The sequence below is a fragment of the Sceloporus occidentalis genome, unplaced genomic scaffold, assembly GCF_023333645.1.
Source record: "Sceloporus occidentalis isolate IW3139 unplaced genomic scaffold, rSceOcc1.0.p SCAF_4, whole genome shotgun sequence".
Lineage (NCBI taxonomy): Eukaryota > Metazoa > Chordata > Lepidosauria > Squamata > Phrynosomatidae > Sceloporus > Sceloporus occidentalis.
The window spans coordinates 77,679,956-77,692,548 of record NW_028316984.1 but is presented as its reverse complement, the minus strand read 5'-3'; the positions used below and the strand labels follow the sequence as shown (position 1 = coordinate 77,692,548).

Sequence of the window (12,593 nt, the reverse complement as noted above, 5' to 3'; positions counted from 1 at the left end):
GAATTTTCTTTTAACTGGGATGATTTTCTGAAGTTAGGAACCTAACTGCTTCCTTTTGCCTTTCTACAGTTTCTTGCCTATGATACCCAGTTGGTGCTGGGCAACAGAAAACACACCATCAGCCCTGAGGAATATGTCTATGGAGCCCTCAAGATCTACACAGACATTGTATACATCTTTACTTTCCTGCTGCAGATTGTGGGCAGCAGAGATTAGGCGATGGATTCTCTGCCGCTTTGTTAGGACTTTTGGCAACTTTCTCCAGTGGTCAAGGGGAACATGATTTTCTGAATATAATGTCCTGCTGCGTGGCTTTTGCCTCTAGGCCATGGATAGAAGTTACTAGGGGATTTATATAGTGGACAGAGATAAAGATAAAAGTGGGAAACCATATATTGTATACAGTGTAGATACTGACCCTAATATGCAAGATGCCATTTATTTCTCTGTTGCTATTTGTGGAGCCCTTTCCTATATATAGTGCCTTGAATCCATGAATGTAGTGTATATTACTACTTTGGTGTGATATATCTTAGCCATTTCAGCTTATCTCCTGTTTGTATTTTGTCAATATACTTATCCAAGATGTTGATGGCTCTTCCAAAAACCTCAGGGCTCCACTGAATAAATGCAAATAAACTTTATATTTTTGAATTAAGATTTTCCATATTTATGTGTTGCTGCAGTGTGGGAAGGGGCCTATGTTTGTTGCATCCATGAGACAAAAGGACCTTCTCACATGAGGCTCTTCTTATGTCACAATGTCACAGGTTTCTCTTGCTAGGATTTGGTCAGAGGGGTTTTTGTCTTTGCCTTTCCTCTGAGGCTGGGAGCGTGTGACTTGCCCAAGGTCACCCAGTGGTTTCCATGGCCAAGCTAGGATTTGAACCCTGGTCTCCCACTGTTCTTTCCATTAGAGACAATGGCCTAAATCCATTTACTAGGCCCAGGTAGAGGAGACCTATCAAAATGGCATTTGTATAAGTGTTTACTTCAGCAGCTGATTCAGTGAGTCTACTTGGTACTTGCAATTGCATTTAGGCTACGGATGTTGAATTTGGATGTGAATATTTTTCATAGCAGATGTTGACAGCTGTATAAACAAGATAATTGGGGCTATTTCTCTGGCAAAAAATCACAACGGCTCATGTTTGCCCTTGAGCAAATGCAATAGGCAGACACACCTGTGCGGTACACAATCTGTTGTCCAAAATTGTCTTAGGTTACTAGTTCCAGGATGTCCTGCAAAGTCTTCATCCTCATAAAGCTGAATCCTCTGGCAGCAGAAACAGGAATACATGACAGAAGGAAGAACTATTTCCCAGGGACCTGTTGCGTCAGTTGTAAAACAAACATCTGATTTGCTTGGGGTTCACAGGGCCAGATTCTAAAATTTGTGCACAAGAAGTCTACATAATGTCATCACAGTACCCACTCTTCAGACCTGACATCTGTATAAGGTCTGTCACATTGAGTCCCTATATAGAGGGAAAGGCAGGATATAAGTAAATAAAATAAAATAAAGCATTTTCAGGCAATTGCTGTGGCCCACATAGGGACATGCCACTGCCATAGCTGATGCAGCTCACCTTGAATGGTAGTGGGGAGGGAGCAACAGCTAGGAAATAGAGCTCTAGGACTCCACAGCAATCCCATCTTGCTAGCATTACTATAACACACACACACATAGTAAAATAATGGGTGAGTCAGACTAGCAGAGGCATGGAGTGTGGATCTAGAGATTTGATCAGCACGAGTGTCACAAACTAGTAAGTGTGATTGCCACAGCACCCCATCCACCCAAAAAACCCGCAAGGGGACTTGAACAGAGATGGGGAGGCTAATAGGAAAGGGTAAATAATTTACTGTTAGTGAGGTCAATATATTCCAAGAACAATTTAGTTAAATAACAGCTAACCCATTTCTGCTAAATTTTCATCATAGTTTTTGGGGGTTTATAGAAGCTGATGATTGGAAAAAATGGCAAAGCCATTTGAAGGAAAAGTAAAGATGTCTGTTACCAGAACTACATCTAGCGTTAGAGAGGAAAGGGATACTATGGCAAGTGAGAGAGTTCAGACTAACAAAATGAAAATGATAATCTGAAAATCTAGTAATGACAATAATAGATTAGTAAAACTGCTTGCCTAATCTGTCACAACTGCTATTCCCTCCTGTGGGCACATAGCCCTTTGTGAAGGTGTGAGGACTTTTACCTATCCCCACCATTAACATCAAATGCCTACATTCTCCTGTTCTAGTGCTATGACATCAAATATGGGGACTTTCTAGATGCTCTCACTGCTTCTGTGTAAGACTATTCATCTCATCCCACCACTGGACACTGTCACCCATGAATAACTGTTTCATCCATAAACATTGTGCATCTGAACTCAGGCATTCCAATACCTGTTATTCCAAAGGCATAAGTGTATAACACAAGAATTATTTAACAGAAGTTCATTATAAACATTACTCTTTAGCACATCTAACTCCTGACTGACCCATAGGAACTAACTCACACTTCTCACTCATATTCCTAACTCCCATTTCTCCTAATCCTAACTGACCTGAATCTAACTAATCTCTGTCTCTGGCCCTGGCTCATTCTCCTAACATCTCTTATTCATATTCCTAATTGATTTAACTGTAATACACACAAACCTTCTAAAAATTTCAAATAGCCAATCACCAGTTGCCCCCTGCCAATTTATGCATTACATTTACTATATATTACATGCATAATCATACATTACTAAAATTTCTCTAGTAAATACAATAACATTTGTAACAAAACCATCACAGCAAGTATGATTGCACTCCACTTACAATATTAATTCTATTCAGCATTTCCACTCATTTTATAGTAATCTAGAGTGTTATAGAAAACCAGGGGATAAACTAGGATAAGCATGAGCTCCACCTTCTGCTATAGATTTTTTTGGCCCAGTGAGAGAAAACTAGGGTCAAGAACAAGTACAGAATGAGATCCAATAAATCATAATTCCTCTAGCAAATCTGCCCTGGTGCTCTGGTCATGGGTGAGTGATGGTTTCTTCTCCTGCTCCAGGTTCACAAGGATAGCCAGATGCTCCAAGATGCACTATCTCCCAACTACAGGAGTGATTCAAGGAGGCCCCCATGCACCCCTGGACACCTAGGGAGAAGGAGAGGCAGTCATCACCCCTGGGCTAGGGTGGAAGCTGCTCCCCAAGCCAAGGACAGCCAGATGTGCAAGGATTGCCAGATGGCTCCCAGGTTCACTACATTCAGGTCAATACCCATGGCTAAATGTTAGCATGTGCATAATGTCTTTTGAAGTGTGATGTTTCCATTGGCAATACATTTCTGAATTAGATAATTGGGATTTAACAAGCTCTGTACCCTAAAATAGACACAAATTCAATGCCCTGTTTCAGACCGATTCCAGTGTGTCTGCACAGATTAGAGCCTACATTTCAATTAGTGATTGACCTCAAGCTGATAAGTTCCTAAAGTACTTAAAAGTATGTGCAGCTTTTAACAGCCCCCATTCTCTGTGACTTGTATGTAGAAAGTATCATATGAAGAATAGGCTTGGAATTGATAGAGGGGTAAAGAGAAAGGAACGTCAACCATCTAAGATATGCAGATGACATCATACTACAAGCAGAAAGCATCATAGGCTTGAAACAATTACTAAAGAAAGTCAAAGAAGAATGTGCAAAGGCAGGCCTACTCCTAAACATAATAATAATGACCATGGAAGATTTACATAAATTCTTCCTAGATAACGAGGAAATCAAAATAATTATTTCCCATACCTTGGAACAAACATTGATCAGAAGAGAGACTGCAGTCAAGAAATCAGAAGATGATTAGGAATGGGAAGAGCAGCTATGAAAGAACTAGATAAAATATTAAAGTGCAAAGATGCACAGCTGAACACCAAAGTCAGAACTGTCCAGGCCATTGTATTCCCTGTCATCATGTATGGAAACAAGAGCTGAACAGTGAAGAAAGCAGAACAAAATCAATTCACTTGAGAGGCAGTGCTGGAGAAGAGTGCTGAGGATACTGTGGACAGCCAAAAAGACAAACAAATAGGTCCTTGAACAGATCAAGCCTGAGGTCTCCCTGGATGCCAAGACTGAGGCTCTCATACTTTGACACATTATGAGAAGGCACAACTCATTAGAAAAGACAGTAATGCCAGAAAAGGTAGAAGCCAGTAGAAAGAGAGTCCACACCAGATGGATGGGCTCAGTCACAGAGGTCATGGACCTGAACCTGTAGGACCTGAGCAAAGAAGTTGAGAATAAGGAGACAAGGAGATGTCTTATTCACAGGGTCACCACAAGTTGAGGTGATGGCAGCTAACAACAGCAACAAATCCTCTGTGACTATATCCTATTAACTTCCCTTCTAAAGCCATCTCAGCATGGCCATCATTAATCTGACACTGAACAGAATATAGGTTGTGTGGGAAATTGTTTCACTCCTCTGTCTTGAATTTCTCATCATCATCCATCTTCATTGGAGTGAAGAAGTGGCTTTATATCCATGAATGCTCGTGCAAAAACCAGGTGCTGCTCCATTCCTTTCCTCCCCTCTTCCCCTCTCCTCCTCCTTTTTGCACTGCAAGAGACTCCTGTCTGTGGTGCAAGCGGGCTACTTCTTTAAAAATTACCCTTGGTGCCACTTCTCCTGCACTGGTGATATTGATTGCTTGCAGTAGTCTACATTTGCCTCTAAGGGGCACTCCTGTCTTGTCTCAGAGTGAGTTAGACAACGGGAGAAAGTTAAGTAGATAAAATATTCCACTACGCCTGCATGCACATGGCAGAAATAATCCAGTTTGAGATCGTCTTAACTGCCATGGTTCAAGGCTATAGAATCTGGGAATTCTGGAAGTTGTAATAGGAGGACAGGAAACATTTACTTCAACATCCTCACCTTTTTGTCTTACTGTACTTCTGCTCCCTCAGATTCTAGGGCTGCATCTACACTGCAGAACTAATGCAGGTTAACACAGTTTTAACTGCCATGGCTTAATGCTACGGAATTCTAGGTTTTGTAGTTTTGCGAGACATTTAACCTTTTCTGTCAGAGAGCTTGAGTGGCACAATGAACTACAATTGCTAGGATTCCATAGCCTTGAGCCATAGCAGTTAAAGCAGTCTCAAACTGGATTATTTCTGCTATGTGGATGCAGCCTAGGTTTTCACTCATCTTGCTCCCCAGTTCCACATTAGTTCTCAGAAATCCTCCATTGTCACTTCTAGGATTCAACAAGTGCAAGGCCTGCTGAGTTTTCACTGAATTGGGCAAACAGACTTTGGCAACAGGATTTAAAGAGGGTCCCATCCAGGCAAGAATGATGAAGATCTGAGCAAGGAGTTGATCAACTGCAGGTAATAGTCAGAGGCTGTGCTGGAGAGGAAGGGATCTTCTTGGTTTAGAGGGGGGGCGTCTCTCTGGATGCAGAAAAATGTCCTTTATGTGGCTGCATCTGCACTGCAGAAATAATCCACTTTGACATCACTTTAACTGCCATGGCTTAGTGCTATTGAATTCTGGTAATTGTAGTTTTGTGAGACAACTCTGGTTCCACAAAAAACTACAAATCCTGGAATTCCATAGCACTGAACCATGGAAGTTATAGTAGTGTCAAACTGGATTATTTCTGCAGTGTGGATAAGGCCTGTGTGTGTTTTCAAGTCTCCTGTTCACTTATAGTGATCCCATGCATTTTGTAGGGTTTTCTTAGGCAAGAAATCCTCAGAGGTGGCTTTTCCAGTTCCTTTCTCTGAAAGGAACCTACAGCACCTGGTATTCATTGGTAGTCTCCCATCCAAATACTAACCAAGGCTGTCCCTGCATAGCTTCCAAGATCACACAGGTTCTGGTGGCTTTAAGGTGTTTAGGCAACTATGAAAATGTTTTACTAGTCTCCAAAGTAGCCCTGGATCTTTAATCCAGATTTAATTATTGAAATTGGCTCATGATTGTAAAATGGTTCTATCTGAAAGGCACTAACTGCATCAGTTCAAAGTCCTTGGTATCTGTGGGCTTGCCATCTGCGGATTTGCGTATCTGCGGATAGCAAGCCCACATTGTCCCCAATGGTGGAGCATGCCATATGCATGCCCCACCACTGGGGACAATGGGGGCTGTCCCTAATGGTGGTGCTGCCACCTGCATATGCCACCATTGAAATCCCATTGTCCCTAATGGTGTGGACGTGTGTATTTCCATCATGGAAATTGGGGACAATGGAACCTGAGCATCCATGAATTTTGGTATCCGCAGCGGGGTCTGGAACAGATTGCTCATTGGATACTGAGGGTCGACTGTACCACTTTATCCTGCTTTGGTCAGGCCTCACCTGGACTAGTTTTTCCAGTTCTGGGCACCACAATGCAATATGGATGTTGACAAGCTGGAGCGTGTCCAGAGGAGGGTGACCCAAATGATGAAGGCTCTGGAAACCATGTCCTATGAGGAGAGATTTAGGGTGCTTATCCTGGAGAAGAGACGGTTAAGGGAGCTTATCCCGGAGAAGATATGATAGCCCTGTTATAGGTATTTGAAGGGGTGCCATATTGAGGCTGGAACAAGCTTGTTTTCTGCTGTTTCAGAGAAGTGGAAATGGAGCTATGGATTCAAACTACAGGAAAAGAGATTCCAACTCAACATAAGAAAGTCTCCTTCTTTAGAGGTTATTAAACAGAGGCTGTATGGCCATCTGTCATGGGTGCTTTGATGTGTATTCCTGCATGGCAGAATGGGGTTGGACTGGATGGCCTTTGTGGTCTCTTCCAATTCTATGATTCTATTACTGCATCTAAAAGCTCATCTACCTATGAAAAAAGTTTTGGATTTTAGAGCATTTCAGATTTTTGGATAAGGAATACTCAACCTGTCTGCATTGCCCTGTGTGCCTGCTGCCCAAGTGCTGAGCAACTTTCAGGCCCTCACCTGCTCTTCCTGACTAGGCTTCTTTCTCTTTAAATTGGACTTGGACTGGGCAAATTTTCAGACAGAGGTCACCTTCTGATAAGAGTACCATCCTTTAACATCCTTTAAATAAAGGACTGTCTTCTGGAAAATAGTTTCCCTTGAAGGTCGGTTATCACCTAGTGAAGATTTGTGTCTATTTCTGGGAGTGTTAGAAAGTCCTGAAGTCTTTATGCATATAGTTGCTGGGTTTTTTGTTTTTGTTTTTTACTTTTGTCCTGCTGTCATCAGAAATTTACATCCCATCTTCCTATAAACACAAAAGAGAGGCTTACATTCAATATTAGTTGCATGTAATATATCTCCATCATGGAAATAAATGAAAATACAGGTGGTTCTCAGTGCTAGCAGTCAAAGGGCATTGTGTAACCATTCCATCTTTCCTTCTTTAATGGGATTTTTATAGTAAGACAAGCAGTGGGAAAACACAGGAGGGTTACAAATGGAAGGCTGACACCTGGACCCCTTATAAAATTTTCAGGATGAGGTAAGGCAATTGCACTATAAAAGCTGCATCTAGGAGCATGCTTAGAACTTGAAGGGCAGGATACCATAAAGGCAAACTGTAAAATGTACTCTGTGAAAGCTTGCCGGAAGAAATGTCTTGGCTGCTAACAGCAAGCAGTAATGGAACCAGATAGACCTCCTGTGCAGTGGCGTCACTAGGGTTGGCAGCAGCCGGTGCAGTAACTCATGGTGTCACCCCCACCCCACTGACAGCCTTCCATTCCACACCATATGGAAATCTTAGAAATCTTTTTTTTTAACCAGTGTTACTCACAAATCATAATTCCTGCATATCACTGAATGTAACGGCAACAGTTGTGACATAAACAACCAGCAAAATTAAAATTATCCCTTTAAATTACAGTATCATATGCACAGCCTAAATGTATTTACATATACATTGTTTGATGGTGGTTAAAGTGAAAATTTGATAAGATGTTATACTTTCAAATAAATAGTTAAAAGAATATTTTATTAAAAAATACAATTTAAAATGTAAAACAAATTACACCCTGAAGCCTTTCATTTCTCTTCCCAGTGAGCCTCACCCTACTCACACTCTCACTTCTGAGTTTTAAAGGAATACAAGTAAACACCACAGCCCATTTCTGTCAAAAGGCAGATGACTGGGGACCAGTAGTGGTACTTCCGCTTAGGGTGTCACTTGGTGCAGCCAGAAACCCCTGGACTCTTCCTGTGATGATGATGGCAATACTGATGAATAAAATAGATAATGATAAAACAAAGTTATAAATAAATATAGGCAAGTATAAGTATTTAATACAGACATAAACAACCACAGCTTGTTAATGCTCTGGTTCAGGGGTAGGCAACCTGCGGCCCGCGGGCCGGATGCGGCCCGGCAAGGCCTTGGGACCGGCCCCAGCCTGGTCCTGCCGCTGATTGCCGCCGGGGCCTTTGGCGTCTCGCACGAGGGGCATGGTGGGGCAATTGTCTATAGAAGCCTCAGAAACATGCATTTATATTATCATTTTTTTAAAAAAATCAGCACATTTTTTCACGCATCCTCCATTTTTTATTTAAAAGTGCCCTCCATTTGAAAATTTTGTCCTACATTTGTCCCGGTTTATTTATTTAATTAATTTTTTAAAAAATTATTTATTTATTCATTTATTGGCTTCGGCCCCCCAGTTGTCTGAGGGACAGCAACCCGGCCCCCGGCTCAAAAGGGTTGCCTACCCCTGCTCTGGTTAATAGGTGCAAAAGCTGGTAAAAGGAACACAAGCTTTTTTGAAAACTGAACCTTCTGTGATTTTAATTTTTTGACTAGTGGAGTTACTTCTGCTCCCCCTCCCTCACTGCTACACTGAATGTCTGCTAGTTAAGTAGTTGTTAGTGGTAATAAAATCTGGCTAGAATACTAACAGTATTGGCCATTTGCAAAGAAATAGAACTGGTTTAGGGGCCTTAGAAACTTCCGCCATGTGGCACATCTCAAAGCTATTTCCTAACTGGACACTCTGCATCAAATCCCTTTTGACTTGCAGACTGCATAGCACAGCTTGTCATATTTGGAATAGAAATTCTGGCATGGTATAAATGGGGCAAAGAAGGTGGTGCTGCATCAGGACCAAACATACCCTGACCTATATTATGCATATTTTTAAGTATCCAAACAAGTCATAATGGGTTTTTACTTCCTTGTTTTCTCAGGTGTTTCTAGCCGCAGTGAGACAAAATAGATGAATGTAGATACCAAGCAGTTTGGAGCAGAATGTGGAATACCATACTCAAACATACTCAATTAAGTATTCATGCTCACATTTTTGCGCTGGATTGGTTGAAATTGCTCCATCGATTCGGCACAAAATAGATGTTCAGACTATGCTTGTAACAATCAAAGCTCTCTGTGGCAATTTAACTCATTTAATGTTCACGTTTAATATGGAACCAATTCAATATGGCAAACAGTGCTGGCATTTTAAAAAAACTGTCAGTCAAGTTATATGCATCTTCATCACTGTGACATATTGTAGATCTTGTTCAACAATAAAAAAACAATTGTACAATTATATTTAAAGTATTGTCACACAAAATCCATGCAGCCAGGCAAGAATGCCGTATGGCACCCACGAATCCATCCATGCCAGGGAAGAATCCCCCATGCCACATGAAGCCACCCAAATGCAATGGTGCACAGAAACAATCAAATAATGCTGCACTATGCCCCCCCCCCCAAGGAATCCCCTCTCCTACTTCCCCACCCTCTGGCCAACAGGGAAAAGGGAACCAATATAGTGACAGTAGTGGAAAACAGCTACGCAGTGATTTAGAAGGACCACTTGACAGTGCAGGAAATTTGAATTCACAGGATTTAAAGAACTGGAAGCATGAGCACCGAGAGAGGAAAAACAATGGTGGTTTGCCAAAACCTGTGGGATGGGTATGTTCCGCCCCCCTGCCCATTGCCCCTCCCTCTTGGGTGCCCCATGTTCCCATTGGCAGCTCCCTAAAATAGGCTTATTCTCACCTTTGTCAATATTGTATGTTTTTTATGGAGAGTCGACCAGCTGTATTGTATTGATAGTAATGTATATTTTTATGCTATGTATTTAATATTGTTGAATTATGTTTTTATTGTTGAAATTTGCTGACTGCTGTAATCCCGCCTCGATCCGCAGGGAGAAGTGGGAAATAGAAATAAATTTTATTATTATTAAAAAGATATGGCAAATGCCTTGGTTTCAAAAGAACTGGGTTAAGGGAGATTTGCGCTCCCCCCTCCCCCGAAATTTGGGTCAGTAAAAACTGACACAAGTGTGAACCACCCCTTTTTAAACCAGTTTCTAAATCAGTTCATAACATACTGTGAATGAGGCCTAAGAGACCAATCAGAGTTGATGGTGAACACATCTTTTTATAACGCATGGAGATAGGCAGCAGGTACAGACAAAAGCCATGGTGGGAGGAAAGCCCAAGAAAAAGAGGGAGTATTTGAAGCAAAGGCTAGTGTTTGAAACAAAGATGGGTGGTGGAGAAACCTGTAGGAGAACACATTTAATTCAGAAATGAGGGAGCAGTTACAAATCGGATGGCAGGGAACCTTGAATAAAACCCCAGGAAGGAAAAACTGTGTAGGATTGGTACTGTAGGAAGAATAAAAGCAGAAAAGCATTGGTAAAGCAAGGGACTCCAGATCTCAGTGGGAAGGGGGAGTGAAAAGCAAGGCAGCTAAAGAAAACAAGATAAATAAGAGAGTGGGCTGAAAAAGCAGCAGTCAAAGTAATATCTAACAGAGGGAAGGGACTAGGGAAATGGGAGGGCATGGAGTTGGAGTGGAGAACTCACAAGACCTTATGGATGAAAAAGGGTGGATAGTGTTAGAAAGGGGCACGTAGAACAAGAGACCAAAGAGATGCCTTAGAGCAGTACAGAAAATTATTGTTAGATTTTTTTTTCTGTTTTTAAACATTAAAACTATAAAAATGGTATGAAAGATAAGCAAGAAGACTATAAACAACACTAAACACAAAAATAGGATCACTTGCTAAAATATAGCCTGCTCTCTGTACTTTCCTAGTTCTTTTCTCTGTAATTACCATCCTTTCTTCATTTACTTTTTACAGAGAATCTGAATGAATCCGTGTCTAATTGCTGAGTCACTGCACTTCAGTATATTCTGTGTCCCCATCCAGAGCTAGTTTGTGTTGCAGAAAAAGAAGACAAACTAAAATAAACATTTTAGAGTATACACAGTTATTAGCTTGTACAGTGTAAAGTGGCACTATTAAAGTTTTGAGGAGCTACTGTTCCTTCAATTAAAAGTTACCTCTTTACAGATTGTGTTCCTTTTAGTACTTCCTTTCTGGAAGCTAAGCAGGGTCAGCCCTGGTTAGTACTTAGGGATGGGACACTGCCCAATAAATATCAGAAGCTATAGACCAGGGGTAGGCAACCTTTTTGAGCCGGGGGCCGGGTTGCTGTCCCTCAGACAACTGGGGGGCCGAAGCCAAAAAATAAATAATTAAATATTTTTTTAAAAAATTAAATAAATAAATAAACCAGGACAAATGTAGGACAAAATTTTCAAATGGAGGGCACTTTTTACATAAAAAATGGAGGACACACGAAAAAATTTGCTGATTTTTTAAAAAATGATAAGATAAATGCATGTTTCTGAGGCTTCTATAGAAATTGCCCCACCATGCCCCTCGCGCGAGACGCCAAAGGCCCCGGCGGCAACTGGTGGCAAGACCAGCCTGGGGCCGGACCCAAGGCCTTGCCAAGCCGCATCCGGCCCGTGGGCCGCAGGTTGCCTACCCCTGCTATAGACTATGAGCCTGTACAGACCAGTGTCATATGCCAGTGTGGGAGCAGCGTGTGGGCACGGCACATGCATGCTGGCATCACGCCATGTGCCCAACCCCATGGCAGGGAGCATCACAGTGCTCTGTTGGCACAGTGTTTAAACATGCTGAGCCAAAGGAGCACCAACAAGCCTCTACAGCAGCAGCTAGGGTGCCCTTTCCGCAGTGGGAAAGGAGCTGTTTTTTGTGGCTTCTTTTTGCACCACGAAAAGGCCAAATCAAGGCTGTGGCATGCGGTTGCCACAGCCCCAATCTGGCAAAGGGGCTGCATGGAGCTATCCCTTATGCGTGGTCTGTTGAGCCCTTATATTTCAGAGGAGGGAACTGGCAAAATCACCTCTGAGTATTTCTTGTCTCAAAAAACCCTGTGAAATTGATGGGGTCACCATAAGGTGACAGGCAACTTGAAGACACAGACAGACACACACCCCTTTCCCCCTCACCCATAGAAAGGTTTCACCACATTATCTCCCAGTGCTGAGATCTAAGTCCTTTCACCTGCACCCATCTTGGAGATAGGACTAGAGGCGTGTCAAGAGCACATGACCGAGGCTGCCACTTTCCCTCCATCCCACCTTCAAGTAACTAGAAGAGGTGGAGTCACGTTTTATTCCATGATGATCAACATATGAATCTACTGTTTGCAGAGATCATATTGTAATGAATAATGATGGTATATAGGGCATCTACCCTAATGCCCTACATGTATGAAAATAACATATTATATTAAAGTATTTCACCAGGTGAACTGGATGAACT

The 12,593-nt window shown here is 42.0% G+C and overlaps 1 protein-coding gene across 3 annotated transcripts in view; it reads left to right on the top strand.

Moving 5' to 3' along the window:
* LOC149314024 (protein lifeguard 3-like) overlaps positions 1-654 on the top strand; it is a 69,228-nt gene extending 68,574 nt beyond the window's left edge. For all 3 annotated transcript variants that reach the window (XM_089520371.1, XM_089520372.1, XM_089520373.1), the window contains one exon: positions 70-654. In XM_089520371.1, coding sequence (XP_089376497.1) covers positions 70-216 — 147 coding nt within the window. In that variant the 3' untranslated portion in view covers positions 217-654. The remainder of the gene's footprint in view (positions 1-69) is intronic.
* The last annotated feature ends 11,939 nt before the right edge of the window (positions 655-12,593 follow it).